Source organism: Muntiacus reevesi, chromosome 3, assembly GCF_963930625.1.
Source record: "Muntiacus reevesi chromosome 3, mMunRee1.1, whole genome shotgun sequence".
NCBI classification, from domain to species: Eukaryota; Metazoa; Chordata; class Mammalia; order Artiodactyla; family Cervidae; genus Muntiacus; species Muntiacus reevesi.
Genome location: NC_089251.1, coordinates 62,705 through 82,963, shown reverse-complemented (window position 1 = coordinate 82,963; position 20,259 = coordinate 62,705). Strand labels below are relative to the sequence as shown.

The 20,259-nt window shown below is 54.8% G+C and overlaps 1 protein-coding gene across 2 annotated transcripts; it reads left to right on the top strand.

Moving 5' to 3' along the window:
• Nucleotides 1-12,357: 12,357 nt before the first annotated feature.
• ARRDC1 (arrestin domain containing 1) lies at nucleotides 12,358-19,928 on the top strand. Of its 2 annotated transcripts, XM_065927974.1 has the most exons (8): nucleotides 12,358-12,554; nucleotides 17,739-17,849; nucleotides 18,134-18,184; nucleotides 18,276-18,430; nucleotides 18,596-18,778; nucleotides 18,874-19,050; nucleotides 19,121-19,541; nucleotides 19,615-19,928. In XM_065927974.1, exons 1-8 carry the CDS (start codon nucleotides 12,437-12,439, stop codon nucleotides 19,677-19,679), a joined length of 1,281 nt encoding a protein of 426 aa, XP_065784046.1. In that variant the 5' UTR covers nucleotides 12,358-12,436; the 3' UTR covers nucleotides 19,680-19,928. The 2 variants fall into 2 exon arrangements, with proteins under 2 accessions (XP_065784046.1, XP_065784047.1); XM_065927975.1 differs by lacking the exon at nucleotides 18,874-19,050.
• The last annotated feature ends 331 nt before the right edge of the window (nucleotides 19,929-20,259 follow it).

The following is a 20,259-nucleotide window of genomic DNA, read 5'->3' as shown; positions in this document are numbered from 1 at the left end:
GATGAGGATGCCAGGTAGGAGGGAAGCCAGGGGAGGACAGTGGGCCAAGTGATGACAGTGCTAGGCTGAGAAGGAGAGATCGGCCTTGCCCAGTGCTGCCGAGAGATCCCAGGTGGCGGGCACAGAGCGCACCAGAGGGTGCTGGCCACCTTAACAAGTACGTGCCGGGGCGGGTAAGCCCGACCGAGGGGGCTGAGGGGGAGCCGGAGGGAAGGCCTCGGGCGACTGCTCTTCTAGGGTGTTCTGGCTGAAAGGGAGCAGAGAAACGACCAGAGTGAGAAAGAAAAGGCAAGTCCAGAGAAACTGTTGGTTTTATGGTGGGAAAGGAAACGGCATGTTTTCCGCCAGTGGGAATGAGCCCGTGGAGGAGAAGGAGGTGAGCCGTTGCCTGAGAGGAGTGTGTGAGGGCTGGCCTGGAACTGCTCAGGTGGCTCAGCTCAGCCACAGCTCCAAGGGGCGTCTGAGGGGAGGGCGTATGGATGTAGGAAGCTGGGGGTTCTCCTCTGATGAGAAGGAGGCCATCCGTTGAAGGTAAGAAGGGAGCTGGTCCCAGGAGAGAGGACAAGGATGCAGCTCGGAGAAGACGCCAGGGGGCTCCGCAGTGTCAGCTGCCCGGTCAGTATAACTGCGTTTCCCCAGCCTGTTTAGGCTGCTCCTGAGAGAGCAAGGCGAAAGAAGGCTGAGGTGGTCCCGGGCGAGTGTGGAGAGGTGAGGGGGACAGAGGGCGACGTCTAAGAGAGCCTGGTCCCCGTGCTTGCCCGGGGCACTCAGGGGGCTTCGGAGGATCACTGATCGAGGGGACGAGCAGAGATGGAAAGGGATTCAGAGCCACGCGGACTCGCGAGGGGCTCCAGGTGCTGGGGACGCTCGGGTCTGTGATTTGCTGTTGTGTGACAACCCCCCACCCCCGACCACATTTCATGACTTCCAACCACATCAGCTTGTTATTTTACACAATTGTGTGACTAACAGGGGATCTCTGTCCCACCCGGTGTCAGCGGGCCCCTCCTTCATTTGGAGTCAGCTGAGAATTCACCTGGAGCACATTTTTCTTCCATGTGACCTGCCCTGGGTGGGGTGTCCCGTTATTTAGCCAGGAGAGCTGGACGGCTCACCCCGTGGAGGCTCTACTCTATGTGACAGGTCCTATTGGACCTCTGCTTGAATCTCTCTTGCTGGTATCCCGCTGGCCACAGCAAGCCCGCAGGCAAGCCTGGAGTCCATGTGGGAGGGGTGCGCGCAGCAGCACGAGTTCTGGAAACCAGAGCTTACGGCGGGGCGGGCACCAGTGGAACACCCGCCCGCCACCCATCCCCACTCTGGCCCCTGATGGCTCAAGTTCCTCCTGCATGAAGACCCCAGAACCACACCTCACTTCCGCTCTTGGCTTATGACATGCAGCAAAGCCAGAAGCAAGTTATCTGCCCCCGCAAGACCCACATTCCACGGGGAAGCACAGGAAAAGTAAATAGACACCCGGTTAAAGAAGGAAAAGAGGGACGTACCCCCTGTAGCCATGGGCACTCGGCAGGGTTGAAATGCAGCAGCCCAGCAGACGCTGTCACAATGCTCCTTTAGGGGCTCGGGTGCTCTGGCGAGTGATCCCCTCCCCCTCCCTCTTCCGGGGTGGGCTTCTCCCTCTGCCTCTTGGCCCTGCCCCTCAGTCATCCTCGCTTTTCCACGGGGAAATGTTTGCAGCCTAAGTAGCTTCCTCAGCCTGCTTCTTTCCTGGAGAAAGTTGAGGGCCAAGAAGCCTCTTTTATTTTGAACATCATCCATTTTAATTTAAGCAGATACAACCGTTAAAAAAAATGCAGATTTTCTAGGTATCAAATTATAACACATTTTGTTAGACAAAAGCCACCCGGCAAATATCTTTGAGAGGCTCCTCTCTGCTGTGAACGTCAAGGTCGAGCCGTGTGCTCAACACCTCCAGACGCTTGGAAGCCCTTTCATGTGGCTCAGAGCGTCTGTGAGGGTCCCCTCCCCGGGATCTTTCAGCAATTTTAACAAAGGGTCATATACCACGCCCTTGATTTCTTCTAACCCTGAAGTTGTGTTTTGCTGGCAGTGCCCTGGATTTAATCTTCTGCAGCATGCCATGTCTTACCTTGAGGACCTTTGCTGCCTGGAAAGACTGGGATTGAGAAATAATTTTATTTTCCAATTGTAAGACCTGACTTGAAATATTTCCTCCAGCTTCTGGTGGGACATGGAACATTACTTGTTTCCTTCGTTTGTCTTTGCTTTGTTTTACTTTAGCATAAATGACTGAAAGAAACCGTCGGCCCCTGTCTTCCCTGCCACCACAGCCGGTGGTCTTCCACTTCCCCACGGATCCCGACCCAGCCCTGCCCTTCTCTGCCCTTCACTGGTGATGCATGTCCTCACCGCCTGCCAGGTTCGCCTGCTGCCTGGCTCCAAAGAGTCACATTTCAGAATTTGGTGATTGGCAGCATCTCACTTCTAAGTGTCAGTGTCTGGTCCGATTTGTGCTGCTGCATAATAAACAACCCCAAAACTCAGTGGCTTAAAACAGCTATTGATTTTCTAATGATTCCATGGTGAGACTGGGTTCTGCTGGTTGACTCTCTTGCTGATGGCTGGTGTGCCAGTTTGTCTCAAACTGTCACCATCAGTTCAGTCCTTTCTCTCCAATACCAATCCTATGAGTGTTTCTTTTTTTTGGGTGGGGGTGCGGGGCGGCCCTGTGACTCACAGCTTATGGAATCTTAGTTCCCCAACCAGGGATAGAACCCCGGCCAGTGATCTCCCTCTTCTGACTGTTTTGACACATATAAACGGGTAGAAAGTTCTGGGACTTCAGAGGCCAGGTCTGAGGACAGGCAGCTTCATCCTCTCAGGGGCCTGCCCACAGGTAATCAGTCTCACTACCTGGAAATCCTCATTCTGTGCAGACACCGAAGCAAATCATATGGGGAGGCCTCAGGGAAGGGGAACCTGACCAGCCCCCTGCCATCCCAGTCACACGGGTCAAGCTGTCAGACACCAGCAAAAAGAACATCTAGGACATTCTAACCTGGACAGATACCACACAAAGTAGAAGAGCCTCTTGGCTGAACGCAACCTAGTTCTCAGTTCGTTCAGTTGCTCACTTGTGTCCGACTCTTTGGGACCACATGGACTTCAGCACGCCAGGCTTACCTGTCAATCACCAGCTCCTAGAGTTTACTCAAACTTACATCCATTGAGTAGGTGATACCATCCAACCATCTCATCCTCTGTCACCTCCTTCTCCTCCTGCCTTCAATCTTTGCCAGCATCAGGGTCTTTTCCAAGGAGTCAGTTCTTCGCATCAGGTGGCCAAAGTGTTGGAGTTTCAGCTTCAACATCGGTCCTTCCAATGAATACTCAGGACTGATTTCCTTTAGGATGGACTGGTTGGATCTCCTTGCAGTCCAAAGGACTTTCAAGAGTCTTCTCCAATACCACAGTTCAAAAATCTTTGGCGCTCAGCTTTCTTTATAGTCCGACTCTCACACCCATACATGACTACTGGAAAACCCATAGGTTTGACTAGATGGACCTTTGTCAGCAAAGTAATGTCTCTGCTTTTTAATATGCTGTCTAGGTTGGTCATAGCTTTTCTTCCAAGGAGCAAGCATGTTTTAATTTCATGGCTGCAGTCACCATCTGCAGTGATTTTGGAGCCCAAGAAAATAAAGTCTGTCACTATTTCCACTGTTTCCCCATCTACTTGGCACGAAGTGATGGGACTGGATTCCATGATCTTCATTTTATTGAGTGTTGAGTTTTAAGCCAGATTTTTCACTCTCCTCTTTCACTTTCATCAAGAGGCTCTTTAGTTATTTTTCACTTTCTGCCATAAGGGTGGTGTCATCTGCATATCTGATTATTGATATTTCTCCTGGCAATCTTGATTCCAGCTTATGCTTCATCCAACCTGGCAATTCACATGATGTACTCTGCATATAAGTTAAATAAGTGAAGTGAAACTCGTTAACAGGGTGACAATGTACAGCCTTGAACTACTCCTTTCCCAGTTTGGAACTAGTCTGCTGTTCCATGTCCAGTTTTTACTGTTGCTTCTTGACCTGCATACAGGTTTCTCAGGAGGCAGGTAAGGTGGTCTGGTACTCCCATCTCTTTAAGAATTTTCCACAGTTTGTTGTGATCTACAGTCAAAGGCTTTGGTGTAATCAGTAAAGCAGAAGTAAATGTTTTTCTGGTATTCTTTTGTTTTCTCAATGATTGATGCAACAGTCAGGTCAGTCCCTCAGTCGTGTCCGACTCTTTGCAACCCCATGAGCTGCAGCACCACAGGCCTCCCTGTCAATCACCAACTCCTGGAGCTTGCTCAAACTCACGTCCAGTGACTCAGTGATGCCATCCAGCCATCTCATCCTCTGTCCTCCCCTTCTCCTCCTGCCTTCAATCTTTGCCAGCCTCAGGGTCTTTTCAAGGAGTCAGTTCTTTGCATCAGGTGGCCAAATATTGGAGTTTCAGCTTTGGCATCAATCCTTCCAATGAATATTCAAGACTGATCTCCTTTAGGATGGACTGGTTGGATCTCCTTGCAGTCCAAGGGACTCTCAAGAGTCTTCTCCAACACCACAGTTCAAAAGCATCAATTCTTCGATGTTCAGCCTTGTTCATGGTCCAACACTCACATCCATACATGACTACTGGGAAAGCCATAGCTTTGATGAGATGGACCTTTGTCAGCAAAGTAATGTCTCTGCTTTTTAATATGCTATCTAGATTAGTCGTAGCTTTTCTTTCAAGGAGCAAGCATCTTTTAATTTCATGGCTGCAGCTACCATCTGCAGTGATTTTGGCGCCCCCAAAATAAAGTCTCTTACTGTTTCCATTGCTTACCCTTCTATTTGCCATGAAGTGATGGGACTGGATGCCATGATCTTAGTTTTCTGAATATTGAGTTTTAAGCCAAAATTTTCACTCTCCTCTTTCACTTTCATCAAGAAGCTCTTTAGTTCTTCTTCACTTTCTGCCATAAGGGTGATGTCATTTGCATATCTGAGGTTATTGATATTTCTTGTGGCAATCTTGATTCCAGATTGTGCTTCATCCAGTCCAGCATTTCTCATGATGTACCCTGCATGTAAGTTAAACAAACAGGGTGACAATATGCAACCTTGACGTACTCCTTTCCCGATTTAGAACCAGTCTGTTATTCCATGTCCAGTTCTAACTGTTGCTTCTTGACCTGCATATAGATTTCTCTGGAGGCAGGTAAGGCGGCCTGGTGTTCCTATCTCTTTAAGAATTGTCCGCAGTTTGTTGTGATCCACACAGTCAACGGCTTTGGCATAGTCAATAAAGCAGAAGTAGATGTTTTTCTGGAACTCTCTTGCTTTTTTGATTATCCAACAGATGTTGGCAATTTGATCTCTGGTTCCTCTGTCTTTCCTAAATCCAGCTTGAACATCTGGGTGTTCATGGTTCACGTACTGTTGAAACCTGGCTTGGAGAATTTTAAGCATTACTTTGCTAGTGTGAGAGATGAGGGCAATTGTGCAGTAGTTCAAACATTCTTTGGCATTGCCTTTCTTTGTGTTTGGAATGAAAACTGACCTTTTCCAGTCTTGTAGCTACTGCTGAGTTTTCCAAATTTTCTGGCATATTGAGTGCAGCACTTTAACAGCACCTTCTTTTAGGATTTGAAATAGCTCAGCTGGAATTCCATCACCTCCACTAGCTTTGTTCATAGTGAGGCTTCCTAAGCCCACTTAACTGCGCATTCCAGGATGTCTGGCTCTAGGTGAGTGATCACACCATTGTGATTATCTGGGTCATGAAGATCTTTTTTGTACAGTTCTTCTGTGTATTCTTGCCACCTCTTCTTAATATCTGTTGCTTCTCTTAGGTTCATACCATTTCTGTCCTTTATTGAGCCCATCTTTGCATGAAATTGTCTCTTCGTATCTCTAATTTTCTTGAAGAAATCTCTAGTCTTTCCCTTTCTATTGTTTTCCTCTATTTATTTGCAGTGTTCCCTTAGGAAGGGTTTCTTTTTCTTTTCTTTTTTTTTTTTTTAGGAAGGGTTTCTTATCTCTCCTTGCTATTCTTTAGAACTCTGCATTCAGATGGGTGTATCTTTCCTTTTCTCCTTTGCCTTTCACTTCTCTTCTTTTCTCAGCTATTTGTAAGGCTTCTTCGGATATCCATTTTGCCTTCTTGCATTTCCTTTTCTCGAGGATGGTCTTGATCCCTGCCTCCTGTTCAATGTTATGAACCTCCGTCCATTGTTCTCCAGGCATTCTATCAGGTCTAATCCCTTGAATCTATTTGTCACTTCCACTGTATAATCATAAGGGATTTGATTTAGGTCATACCTGAATGGTCTAGTGGTTTTCCCCACTTTCTACAATTTAAGCCTGAATTTGGCAATAAGGAGCTCATGATCTGAGCCATAGTCAACTCCCCATCTTGTTTTTGCTGACTGTATAGAGCTTCTCCATCTTTGGCTGCAAAGACAATAATCAGTCTGATTTCGGTGTTGACCATCTGGTGATGTCCATATGTAGAGTTTTCTCTTGTGTTGTTGGAAAAGGGTGTTTGCTATGACCAGTGCATTCTCTTCGCAAAATTCAGTTGGCCTTTATCCAGCTTCATTTTGTACTCCAAGGCCAAAATTGCCTGTTACTCCAGGTATCTCTTGACTTTCTGCTTTTGCATTCCAGTCTCCTATGATGAAAAGGACCTCTTTTTTGGGTGTTAGTTCTAGAAGGTCTTGTAGGTCTTCATAGAAACATTCAACTTCAGCTTCTACGGTGTTACTGGTTGGGGCATAAACTTGGATTATTGTGATATTGAATGGTTTGCCTTGGAAATGAACTGAGATCAATCAGTCATTTTTGAGATTGGACCCAAGTACTGCATTTCAGACTCTCTTGTTGACTATGAGGGCTACTCCATTTCTTCTAAGGGATCCTTCTCTGCAGTAGTAGATATAGTGGTCATCTGAGTTAAATTCCCCCATTCCAGTCCATTTTAGTCTGCTGCTGCTGCTAAGTCACGTCAGTCATGTCCGACTCTTTGCGACCCCATGGACTGTAGCCCACCAGGCTCCTCTGTCTGTGGGATTCTCCAGGCAAGAGTACTGGAGTGGGTTGCCATTGCCTTCTCTGCCATTTTAGTTTACTGATTCCTAAAATGTCCATGTTCACTCTTGCCATCTCCTGTTTGACCACTTCCAATTTGCCTTGATTCATGGACCTAACATTCCAGGTTCCTATGCAGTATTGCTCTTTATAGCATCAGACTTCACTTCCATCACCTGTCACAACCACAGCTGGGTGTTGTTTTTGCTTTGGCTCCATCTTTTCATTCTTTCTGGAGTTATTTCTCCACTGATCTCCAGTAGCATATTGGACACCTGCCAACCTGGGGAGTTCATCTTTCAGTGTCTTATCTTTTTGCCTTTTCATACTGTTCATGGGGTTCTCAAGGCAAAAATACTGAAGTGGTTTGTCATTCCCTTCTCCAGTGGACTGCATTTTGACAGAACTCTCCACCATGACCCATCCGTTTTGGGTAGTCCTACATGGCATGGCTCATAATTTCATTGAGTTAGACAAGGCTGTGGTCCATGTGATCAGTTTGATTATTTTTTTGTGATTGTGGTTTTCATTCTGTCTGTCCTCTGACAGAGAAGGACAAGAGGCATAGGGTTAAGATGAGGGAGGTTCCTGTTAGGAGAGACTGACTCAGGGGAAACCAGGTCTTGTTCTGATGGGCAGGGCCTGCTCAGTAAATCTATAATCCAATTTTCTATTGATGGGCGGGGCTGTGTTCCCTCCCTGTTGTTTGACCTGAGACCAAACTATGGTGGAGTTAAGGTGAACCCTTAAGGTGAACACTTAAGATGGCAGAGTATAAGGAGGTGTGCATATCTTCTCCTGCAAGAATTCCACAATTACAACTCAGTGCAGAACTGCCAGTTCTAACTGTTGCTTCAACATGGAACAACATACTGGTTCCAAATAGGGAAAGGAGTACATCAAGGCTGTATATTGTCACCCTGCTTATTTAACTTAAATGCAGAATACATCAGGAGAAATGCTGGGCTGGATGAAGCACAAGCTGGAATCAAGATTGCCACAAGAAATATCAATAACCTCAGATATGCAAATGACATCACCCTTATGGCAGAAAGTAAGAAGAACTAAAGAGCCTCTTGTTGAAAGTGAAAGAGGAGAGTGAAAAAGTTGGCTTAAAACTCAACATTCAGAAAACTAAGAATGGCATCTGGTCCCATCAGTTCATGGAAAATAGATGGGGAAACAACGGAAACAGTGACAGACTTTATTTTTTGGGGCTCCAAAATCACCTTAGATGGAAACTGCAGCCATGAAATTAAAAGACACTTGCTCCTTGGAAGAAAAGTTATGACCAAGCTAGACAGCATGTTAAAAAGCAGAGACATTACTTTCTCAACAAAGGTCCATCTAGTCAAAGCTATGGTTTTTCCAGTAGTCATGTATGGATGTGAGAGTTGGACTATAAAGAAAGCTGAGAGCTGAAGAATTGATGCTTTTGAACTGTGGTGTTGGAGAACTCTCGAGAGTCCCTTGGACTGCAAGGAGATCCAGCCAGTCCATCCTAAGGAAAATCGGTCCTTAATATTCATTGGGAGGACTGATGCTGAAGCTGAAACTCCAATATTTTGGCCACCTGATGTGAAGAACTGACTCCTTGGAAATGACCCTGATGCTGCTAAAGATTGAACACGGGAGGAGAAGGGGACGACAGAGGATGAGATGGTTGGATGGCATCACAAACTCAATGGGCATGAGTTTGAGTAAACTCTGGGTGTTGCTGATGGACAGGGAGGCCTGTCGTGCTACAGTTCATGGGGTTGCACAGAGTCAGACATGATTGAGTGACTGAACTGAAGTGCTGAACAACCATCATCAGAAGATTGTTGGATCCCATCAAAGAAAGATACCTCACACCCATGGGCAAAGGAGAAGCCCCAGGAAGATGATAGGAGGGGTGAAATCTCATTTAGAATCAAACCCCATACCCACCAGAGACGCTCAGAGGGCTCAAACAAAACTGTACGTGCACCAGGACCCAGAGACCCCACAGACATTGAGCCAGAACTGTGCTTCAGTGTCTCCTGCAGAGGTGCAGGAGACCTGGCTCACAAAGCCTGTGGCATAAGCCTGTTGGAGGAGGTCACCATTAACCCCACATAGAGTCAACGAGCAGACGACCCACAAATTGCAGAACAATTATATCAAAGAAATTCTCGTACTGTTAAGAAAGTTCTAGGACCCACAACAGATTTCCCAATCTGGGAATCTGGCAAAGGACTCAGAACCCCCAGGGAATGTGACTTTGGAGGCCAGTGGGATCTGATTACAGAACTTACACAGGACTAGGGAAACAGACTCTTGGAGGGCACAGACAAAACCTTGTGCACACCAGGACCCAGGAGAAAGCAGCAGTGACCCCACAAGAGACAGACCTAGACTTGCCTGTGAGTGTCCAGCAGTCTCCAGTGGAGGTGTGGGTGTGCGGTGGCCTGCTGCAGGGTCGGGGGCACTGAGTGCAGCAGAGCGTGCACGCGACCTTCTGGAGGAGGTCACCATTAGTTTTCAGAGTAAGTAATAAATTGGGGTAGTTCGTTAGACGGCTGGGACAGCCAGGGTCTCTCCCGCAGCCTCAGCCAGGGTGTCTGAGTAAGGTGGGAAGTCTGACTCTCACGTCCTGGCTTCCCCCACCTCCAGGGGATGGCTCCAGAGCAGTAGCCAGATACTGTCACGGGGAGCTCAGGACCCTCAGGGAATGAAAGCAAAAGCTGCAAGCGCTCCTTAGAGCCTGAAAGTCGCATGGCATCTCTCTGTCTGGCAGTTTAAGCAAGTCCAGGGGTCAGGCCCATTCAGCAAGGGGGGATGGCATCCACCTGCTGACAGGAGAACAACGAGAGTGGAAAGGGGTGAGGGAAGTTGTTGGGAGACCTTGCTCAGACAAAGGTAAGCTGTAGGGGAGGCTGCTGGGGAAGGTTCTCGGAGGGCAGGGTCGGGGGATGAGCACTGCATTGATCATATTTTTTATTTTCTGTATCTTTGATGCTTTGACATCTTGAGGGCCTTGCTGGCTGGGGAGAGACTGCCCCTCCCAGGCTGGCTAATTCCTAGAGACAGCAAACAACTCAGCCTGCCAACACAGCTTTCACATGCAAACCAACCGGTTTAGAGCCCACACCCCAACCACCTCCTTTAATTGCACACCAGGCCAATCACCCAGGGCCAGGTACTGGACAATGATAGATCACTGAAATTATTCACTACCCAGTCCTCAGCTTGCGGAAACTTGCCCACCTGCCTCCTGCCCACTGAAAACACGGGCAAGGCTCTGGCCAAGCTCTCTCGTCCCTCCTTCTGCTCACAGCTGACACTGGTGCTTCCCCAAGTGGCCCTGCATTGTGTGGCTTGCCCCTCTTGGGAAGTGTAAACTTTGAACTCTTCTTTCGAGGCAGTTGGCTGTGTCTGTCACCTTACCATAGCTGATTACAGCATATCCTAGGTTCATGTTCAGATATAGGCCAGGAAGTGGAAATTGGAGGGACGCCTATGCAGATTCTGAGGTCAGAATTCCAGCACCAGTGGTACTGGAGAGAGAATGACAAGGAGTGATTCAGGTGCTGAAATCACCAAAGAATAAGGGGAGGTGGACCTCAGTTCTGAAGGTAACAGTAGCAGTGCTGGGAGTGGGGGATGAATGATTACTCTGAGAAAATGAGAGTTAAACCTGGAAGTTAATAGGGTGAAGGGGGAAATGGTCTGGAGGCAGTCATAAGGAGTCAGGAGTTCACCCTACTTGCAGGCCCAGAGGTAGAGGCATTGTTTGAAAATAAACATTTATACTTTAGAGATGCCATGAGAAGCCTGGGTTCTGTGAGAGCAAGAGGAAAGGAATGTTTAGAGAAATGGGATGTCAGAGTGGTGATGGTGGACAGGAGGACACAGCAGCAGAGCTTCTGGGAGGGGGAGGGGTGGGGTAGGGTCAGAGTAAGGAGTGTGCAGAGCCTTACTGGGGGCCGACTGCAGGAAATAAATGTCACCTGGGATAAAGGCCCCCTGTTTCTGCCTCCATCTCTGCAGCAGCCAGCATACCCTCTCTCCCTGTTTCCTCAAACCCTTCCTTTTTGACTTCTGCCATGGCTACTTAGCATGTAAGGGCTTCCCACAGTCCTCACTATCCCAAACTCCCTGTTCAGGGATTCCCCCATTTGCACTCCCCTGACAGCCAGGTGTCAGACCAGCCAATAGAGGCTCCCTCTTGCCTCATCCGAGTCCCATGTGGGCCAGATGGGCCTGGAGCCTGCGAGAGCCCTGGTCTCAGGATCTCCCTGGCCCCCGGGGACTCCTCAGCCTATAAGACTAAGGCCCCTGTTTGTCGCTGGAGGCCTAGATTAGCTTTCCGGCTCTCATCCCCGATTCTGATGTCATCAGAGTCCTGAATAGAGTCATCAGGTACAAACAAGTCTCTCATAAATCTTTTGTCCTTCGTGCCCCCCAGACTCATGCCTAGAAGTGCCAGTTCACTCGGGTGCCTAACGGGCGCCTCTGCCTCTGCCAGTCATGATTTTCTTCCAAAACAGCTTGTACCGAGGCCGGTGTCGCCATCAAAAAATGCCTCCCATTCGCCGAGCAGTTCTGGACAAACACCTGGCATCATCCTGACGCCCTCCTTCCAGCAACCCGCTATTTACCCAGCCAGGAGGCGCCCAGCACCGCCTTCTCTGTCCTCAGCCCCTCACCACCCACCTCCTCGCGGCCGACCAAGCGCCCACCGCCCAGGACAGGAGCCCAGCCTGGAGACCTCCGGCGGGGCGGGGGGGACCCCTCGGCGGAGCCTGGGCTGGGGGTCGGCCCGGGCCGCCCCTTGACAGGTGGGGCGGCAGGGGGCGCAGGTGCGCCGGGCTCCCACGAGCTGCGCTGGAGCTGCGCTGGAGCTGCGCTCGGCGGGCCGGGGAGTGGGTGGGGAGAGGCCGGGGGCGGGGGCCGGGCGGACCGATCCAGGCGCGGCTGGGGGCAGGGCTGGAGCCGGCGGGGCCGTCTGGGAGACCTGGAGGAGGGAGGGCTGGGGACAAGAGTGGGGAACGGCCGTGGAGTGGCCTGGGAGGCTAGGGGGCGGGGCGCGGAGACTGGGGTGCGAACGTTTTAGGGGAGGGGGCGTGGCGACTAGGGGGCGTGGCGTGGCGTGGGGTTGGGGAGTGGGGTGTGAACGCTGGAGGGGGCGTGGCGTGGCGATGATGGGGCGTGGCCTGGACGAACGGGGCGTGTCGGGGGTGTGGCTGGAGGGGGCGTGTCGGGGCGTGTCGGGCGGGCGAGCGGGCGGGGCTGGGAGCTCGGCGGCCGCGGCGCCGGCGGGGCGGGGGCGTAGGAGGCTCGGCGCGGCCGCCCCGCAGGGCCGCGGTATGGGGCGGGTGCAGCTCTTCGAGGTCCGCCTGAACCACGGCCGCGTAGTCTACAGCCCGGGGGAGCCGCTGGTGGGGGCTGTGCGCGTGCGCCTGGCGGCGCCGCTGCCCTTCCGAGGTGGGCGCGGGGTCCGGGGAGGGCCGCACCTGCGGCGGGCGGGCGGCGCTCCGGAGCGGCCGAGTGGACGCGGGGCCCGGGACCTGCGAGGCCGGGGGCGCCCGTCCGAGCGCGGGGAGGGCTGCGGGGCTGCCGGGAGGGCGGCGGGCCGCGGGGTGGGAGGCCGGCGCCGGGCGGGGCGGAGCAGGGAAGCCAGGGTGGCCCAGTCCTTCCGCATCTGCCCTTCCTGTCCTTCCGCCAAGGGGCGGCCAGACTCGGGGCCGGGGCTTCGAGCCCATCTGGTTTGCCGAAGGCCGCTCTGACCTGGACCCGCGACGCCTCCGACCTGACCTTCCCTATCGGGTCTCTGATCCACTGCGCCCGGCACCTGCTGGGCCCTCCTCTCGAGCCCGAACCGCGGTCGCTTTCTCACCCAGACGCTCAGGCAGCCCCCCGAGTGTGCGGGTCCCCGGCCGAGCCGCGGGGCACTGCCCACACCCAGCCAGGCCCTGAGGGCTGAGGGGGTCTTGCTGATCCCCGCGCGCCGCAGGCCCCCGGCCCAGGGAGCATCTGGGACCCGAACCTGAGCCCTCAGATCCGGTCTCTGCTGGCGCAGACATCTGGGACTTTGAGACTCGGGATCCGGTTGCTGCGGCGGCCCTACCTAGGGCTCCCTGACGGCGCCGGCCTGGTCTGCTGCCTGAGGTGTGGACGGGGCCCTGTGGGGGGGCCTCACACCCGGGCGGTGGAGGAGGACGTAGCCAGGGGCGGGGCCTCTTTCCTGAGCCCGGCGCTGAGTGTGAGGCTGTGTGGTGTGCCGGTCCTGGGGCGCTTCTCTACCTCGGGCTGATTGGCCAGAACCATAGCTGCAGGGGCTCCCTTCTGGACCTCCAGGCTCGCCCGTGGGGTTAACCGTTCAGCACGTGGGGTGCCCCCTGAGGACAGAGGGCCGCTGTCCTCCTTTCTGGGCAGCTCCTGCCTCATCCTGGACAGGTGGGACCCCCCCTCCCCATAACCTGTGGCCTCTTTAATGTCTCCACACTTGGAGTTTGGGGTTGGGTTAGTCGGGTAGGTGTGGTTGGCAGGGGCTCCGCGGCTGGTGCATCTTTTCTCTGTGGCACAAGCTGGTGGTGAGAGGTGAGTGCAGCCGGCAGGGCACGGAAAGGAGGGGCAGGCCTGTGGCCTGAGGACAGACAGGCCCTATGAGATCCCACACGGAGCTCTCCACCTGGCCTGCTGATCTGCTGTTCCCCGTAGCTGGGGCCCAGGGCGACTACAGTGGGGGAGTGGCCCGAGCTTTGTGTGACTAACCTGGGCAGAGCCTTCCAGCCTCTACATGGTGGGTGGGATGTGGGTAAACGGACAGCTGGGCCACAGCAGGCTGAAGGAGACCTGCTGATGGTCCTGACTGTAAGGGCGCTCCCAGAGCCCTGGGACAAGGAGGAGCGGGTGGCCTCGGGCCAGAGAGGGTTTTATTCAGGCTGCCCCCCCAGGGGGAGAGGGGATGCCCTCTGGCCGGGCCTAGGGGTGAGAGACTGTGTTTTTTTTTAATTTTAATTTTTTAAATTTTTAAATTTTATTTATTTATGGCTGTGCTGGGTCTTCACTGCTGCTTGGGCTTTGCTCTACTTGTGGCAAGCAGGGGCTGCTCTCTAGTTGCAGTGCTCTGGCTTCTCACTGCAGCGGCTTCTCTTGTTGCAGAGCACAGGCTCTAAGGAGCATGGGCTTCAGTAGTTGCAGCTCTTGGCCTCTAGAGCACAGGCTCAGTAGTTGTGGTGCTCAGGCTTAGTTGCCCTGAGGCACGTGGGATCTTCCTGGATCAGGCATCAAATTCTTGTCTCCTGCATTTGCAGGTGAGTTCTTCACCAAATGAGCCACCAGGGAAGCCCCCCATGGTTTTTTAAACTTTCACTCAAAAGATACTTGTTGAACTCCTGCATCCATAGGAGCAGGATCCTTAGGATTTCCATCCTAAAGGAAATCATCCTAAAGGAAATCAGTCCTGAATATTCAATGGAAGGACTGATGTTGAAGCTGAAACTCCAATACTTTGGTCACCTGATGCGAAGAGCTGACTCATTGGAAAAGACCCTGATGCTGGGAAAGATTGAAGGCAGGAGGAGAAGGGGATGACAGAGGATGAGATGGTTGGATGGCATCACAGACTCAATGGACGTGAGTTTGAGTAAACTCCGGGAGTTGGTGATGGACAGGGAAGCCTGTCATGCTGCAGTCCCTGGGGTCGCAGAGTCGGACACGACTGAGTGACTGAACTGAAGTGAACTGAACTGAGCTCCTGCAACCAGCCAGTGATGCAACAGGGAGGCCCCTAGCAGGACATGGAGGCTGGGAGGCAGCAGGCCTCTAAGCACTTGACTGAGGAGAGTCAGTGCTGATCTGCAGTCAGCCCTGGGAGCTGATGTGGAAGACAGCTGGGGAAGGAGGTGCTTTCCTGGAATCTGGGTCCAGCCCAGTCGGAGGGTCAGGCCGAGGGTCAGGCAGGGCTGCCCTGTGTTCTGCTCTCAACAAGGGAGGGCGATGCCTGGACGACAGCAGCACAGCCCCTGGCTCTGGCGACTCACTGGGCTCTCACCCTGGGCCAGAGGCCTTTCCCAGTTCCCAAGGACCAACCCACGAGTCCTCGAGTCCCAGCAACACTGGGAGGTGGGCGTTGTCATTCCTCTGGGGTTACAGATTTGGAAACCCGACAGAGGGAAGCGGCTCTCCGGCCAGAGTTGCAGTGAGAGGATGCGGCGGAGGCTGGGCCACCCCAGGTCTGTGGGAGCTGGCGGAGGCAGGGACACACAGAGATCCTCACGGTCAGACTGCAGGTGGTGCCTAGGAGGAGGGCTGCTGGACAGGTGAGCGTGCTGGCTCCAGAAGTTCCAGAAGTCACTCTGGCACAGGATCCACATGATGGTTCTCCTTGGAGGACCGAGGAGACCTGCAGTTCCCCCTGCGGAGGAGAGCATGCGTAGGGATGGGCCTTCTGACTCCAGGCTGGTGATGGCTCCCGCAGGCAGGGTCCCTGAAGGGGTCTCAGCCTGTTTGCAGAGGAGGCCGTGGCACGGTCATGGGGAAGGTTAAACAGTTCAGGCCTGCCTGGGATAACCGAGGGTCAGTCTTGTTTTTCTGGGGCCAGGTGCCACCGTGGCTTGTTCACGTTAATTCTGGAGCCGGGTTCTGGCTGAGTGCGTGCCTGGTTTCGCCGCCCTGCTGTTGGACCTGGAGGCTGTGCCTAGATGGTTTGCTGTTACGAGGAGTGTTGCTGGAGGCTCCTGTGTAAACAGGGTGGGATTCTAAGGGGAACTGCTGGACCCCTGGAACCTGTGTGTAAAACTCGCACAGATCTTTTGGCTTTGTCTCCAGGCCCCTGTGTCAGCCGACAGTCTGACTCCCATAAGCAAGGGTCTTTCTATTAATACCTGCTTGTAACACGTCAAACAACATTTGTCAACCTGATGGGTTAAAATGGTATGTCATCTGAGTTTCCTTGAATTCTAGTGAGGTTAGACAGCTATTCCTTTATCTGCTGCTATGCAACAGTCACCCCTAAGTAACGAACCACCCCTAAACTAAGTGGTTTAAAGCAACCATTTTAACTCCTGCTGTTGTGAGTCAAGATTTTGGGCAGAAGTCTGCAGGGTGGTTCTTCAGCTCCGTGTCCATCCACTGGGGTCACTTGACAGTGCCTGGCCGGCACCGGGCCACCCTAGGGACCACTGCACTTCTTCCAACATATTCTGTTGTTCCCAGTGTTCTCAGGGCAGCCTGATTCAAGGGGGGACACGCCCTCTCCATGGGGAGTGTTTCAAGCAGTGTAGTGTCTGGACTCCACTAGGGTGCCTTCCAGTCAGCCTTCCAGTCCGGCTTCCCCTTTGCTGTTCCCCGCTGTGTCTCCTGGGCTGTGCTGTTCTGTAGGAGTGCTGCTGGTGTTCAGACTTTCAGTGTGGGAACAGTTCCAGGTCTGGCCCTCGGAGGGGATGGCTGGTGGGGCAGAGATGAGGAATTAGGGCTGAGGTCCTAGTGGTGATTCTGGGCTGGCATGGAGGCTGAGGCCAGTCACTGGCAGTGCCGACGGGGCGGAGGGGGAGCCAGGGGTTCATGGAGGGCAGCCCAATGCACTGTGGGTGACCCTAGGGAGGCCTGTCCCCTGTCAGCAAGGTGGGGCCCGCCTGGGGAGCCGGGGACAGAGCCAGCGCTGCTGCTTCCCCTACCCCGGGCACTCGAGATGCCACCTTCTGCCTGGTGGCTTCATCAGGAAGGTATCAGATTCCGAGTCGCCTTCCTTCACTAACCCATCAGGTCAGGGGAGGAAGGGCGGCTGGCAGGCAGGCTAAATCTTTGGTCTTGACTCAGCTTGCAGGGAGAGGAAGGAAAGGAGGGAGCCACGGGGCTACCTGTCACTGAGTCCCCACCCCCCGGCCTGCGGACCTCCAGCTGTGGTGTCCCGTCCGGCGGCCAGCCTCAGCTGGGGCTGGTCCAGCCACGGCCTTCTGACTGTAGTAGTGGGCTCTGGACTGAGCAGTTCGAGTTCCTGAGCACAGCCTGGGCAGCGGCAGTGACCTGCTGCCTGGTTCCTGTCTGCGGGCTTTCCCTGGGAGCAGGGGGAAGGCCCAGCCACCCCAGTGCAGAAATCAGCGCTCCTGGGCAGTTTTGGCCCAGGAGCCAAGGTGTCCCCACCCTCTCGCGTGCCAGACTGCTGGTCTCCTATTTTCTCAGGCGTGTCTGACCACATTCCTGCTGCATGAGGGCTAATAGGTAGCTTCCTGGTGCCTGGAGGGGTGCCTCCCAGCCTAACTGACATGCCCGTGAGGCAGCAGGAAGGTGGGGCTGCCCCACCCACCTCTGTTCACCAAAGGTTTCCTAAGCTTCCCCTGTAGGGAAGGGGTTTTCTCTGGTCTGGTGAGGGGTCAAGGTGCTGGGGTTTGCCCAGGGGTCATCTGGGTGACCTTGGGGCCTTCCTGTTCTGGACTGCAGGACGGCTGGAGCCCTGCACCTCAGCACCCTGGCTCGGTGGGAGCACCTCGGGGTGTGGGAGAGGCAGGCGGTGTCCTCTGGAGGGCAGCCGGTCGTGTGCTGGCCGTCCCGGAGCCTAGCTGGGTGATTCTGGGTCCCATCAGTCCTGCCTGAATGCCTGTGCTGGGGCTAGGGAGGGGCCAAGGCCGGCACCTGCCTGGGACTCACACTGGCCCTGCCTTGCAGCCATCCGTGTGACCTGCACGGGGTCCTGCAGGGTCTCCAACAAGGCCAACGACTCGGCCTGGGTGGTGGAGGAGAGCTACTTCAACAGCGCTCTGTCTCTGGCCGACAAGGGTGAGTCTGGAACCCACCCCTCACCTCCTCCAACTGAGATGGATCTGTCTGTCCCGCTACTTTCCTACCTGCCTCTGGCCTCCCCGCACTGGCCCACCCTTTCCCAGGGTTTCTCTTGGTGGCAGGAACAGGGCACTGTCTGCTGGGGGCTGGGGGCTGAAGGGGGCCAGTTCCTCCTGGGTTTGGATGGGTGCAGTGGGAGCTTGTCAGCTGCAGGGCATGCTTCTGCCCTGGGCCCTGTGATGGCGCCTTGTCCCCTCTCCCCACCTCTCTCGTGTCCTCAGGGAGCCTGCCTGCTGGAGAGCACAGCTTCCCCTTCCAGTTCCTGCTTCCTGGTGAGAGCCCGGCCCGGCCCGGTGGTGGCAGTTGGGGAGGGCGGGTGGGAGGTGGGGGACAGTGGGACCTCAGTCCCTGCTCTCTCTCCAGCCACGGCTCCCACGTCCTTTGAGGGCCCTTTTGGGAAGATTGTACACCAGGTTCGGGCCACCATCGACACACCACGTTTTTCCAAGGATCACCAGTGCAGCCGTGTGTTCTACATCTTGAGCCCCCTGAACCTGAACAGCATCCCAGACATCGAGGTGAGCCTGGGGCAGTGGCCTGCCGGGTGGCTCCCACCCTTGTCTGATGCCCTGTCCCCAGCACAGGTGAGGCCACCTGTGGAAGCAGCAGCCTCAGTTCTGAACTGACCCCGGGGATCTTGCCTGCCCACACCCGCCAAACTCCTTCCCTGCTCTCCTCCCAAGCAACCCAATGTGGCCTCCACCACCAAGAAGTTCTCCTACAAGCTGGTGAAGACGGGCAGCGTGGTCCTCACAGCCAGCACTGACCTCCGAGGCTACGTGGTAGGGCAGGTGTTGCGGCTGCAGGCGGACATTGAGAACCAGTCAGGCAAGGACACCAGCCCGGTGGTGGCCAGTCTGCTGCAGGTCAGCGTCCCCATGGCTGCTGGGCCCCATCCCCATGAGACAGAGGAGGGGCGGGTGGCTGGCCTGCCCAGGCTCACAGGCTGGCCCTTCCCCAGAAAGTGTCCTACAAGGCCAAGCGCTGGATTTACGACGTGCGGACCATCGCCGAGGTGGAGGGGGCCGGCGTCAAGGCCTGGCGGCGGGCTCAGTGGCAGGAGCAGGTCCTGGTGCCCGCCCTGCCCCAGTCCGCCCTGCCGGGCTGCAGCCTCATCCATGTGGACTACTATCTGCAGGTGGTAGGGGTCAGGGGTGGGGTGGGAGGAGGGGCCGCAGCCGGGCTCCTCACGTGCACAACCTCCCTAGGTCTCCCTGAAACAACCGGAAGCTGTTGTGACGCTCCCGGTCTTCATCGGCAACATTGCTGTGAACCACGTCCCACTGAGCCCCCGGCCAGGCCCCGGCCTGGTGGTGCCCTCAGCGCCGCCCCAGGAGGAGGCAGAGGCTGTGGCCAGCGGCCCTCACTTCTTCTCCGATCCTGTCTCTCTCTCCACCAAGAGCCACTCCCAGCAGCAGCAGCCGCCTGCAGCCCTTGGCTCTGTGCCCCACAGTGCCCCAGAACCCCGTCCTCAGGATGGCAGCCCCGCCCCACACCCTCTGCCCCCTCCCTTGTGCATCTCCACAGGTGCCACCGTGCCCTACTTTGCAGAGGGTTGTGGAGGGCCGGTGCCCACCTCCAGCACCCTGATCCTCCCCCCGGAGTACAGCTCGTGGGGCTACCCCTATGGTGAGTGGAGGCCTGGGGCCTGGCGGGGAGGGAGTGCTCCAGGCCCCATGCAGACCTTGCTGTCTCCCCGCAGAGGCCCCGCCGTCCTACGAGCAGAGCTGTGGTGGTGTGGACCCTGGCTTGACCCCAGGGAGCTGACCCCATGCCACCTTGTCTGGATGGGCGGCCCTCTGCCCTGGGACTGGGCTCCCAGGAACTCGTGCCTTCACTCCTGGCCTGGCCCGGCCCACTCAGGACCCGCTGCTGCCCGCTCTTCCCGCGGCCTCTACCTCCGGACCAGCCTCTGCCCCGGCCAGCCTCCTCAGCTCCCCAGCAGTCGGCCTCTCCCAGGGGGTTGGGGCCTAGAGAAACGCGGTGTAAATAAAGTGCTTCATTTGTAGAGCTGGGCACAGTGGCCTGTTGGGGCCCTCCTCTGCAGGGTCTGTGTTCCCCTCCAGTAGGGGGTATTGGGCTTCCCAGGTGGCGCTAGTGGTAAAGAACCACCTGCCAATGCAGGAGATGCAAGAGACCATGGGTTTGATCCCTTGGTTGGGAAGATCCCCTAGAGAAGGGCATGGCAACGCATTCCAGTATTCCTGCCTGGCGATTGCCACGGACTGAGGAGCCTGGTGGACCAGTCTATAGGGTCATGAAGAGTTGACTCGCCCTGACCTGGGGCGTACCCTGCCCCTCCCACTGGACACGCCTCTCATCACACCCCGCTGGAGACGCCCCTCTC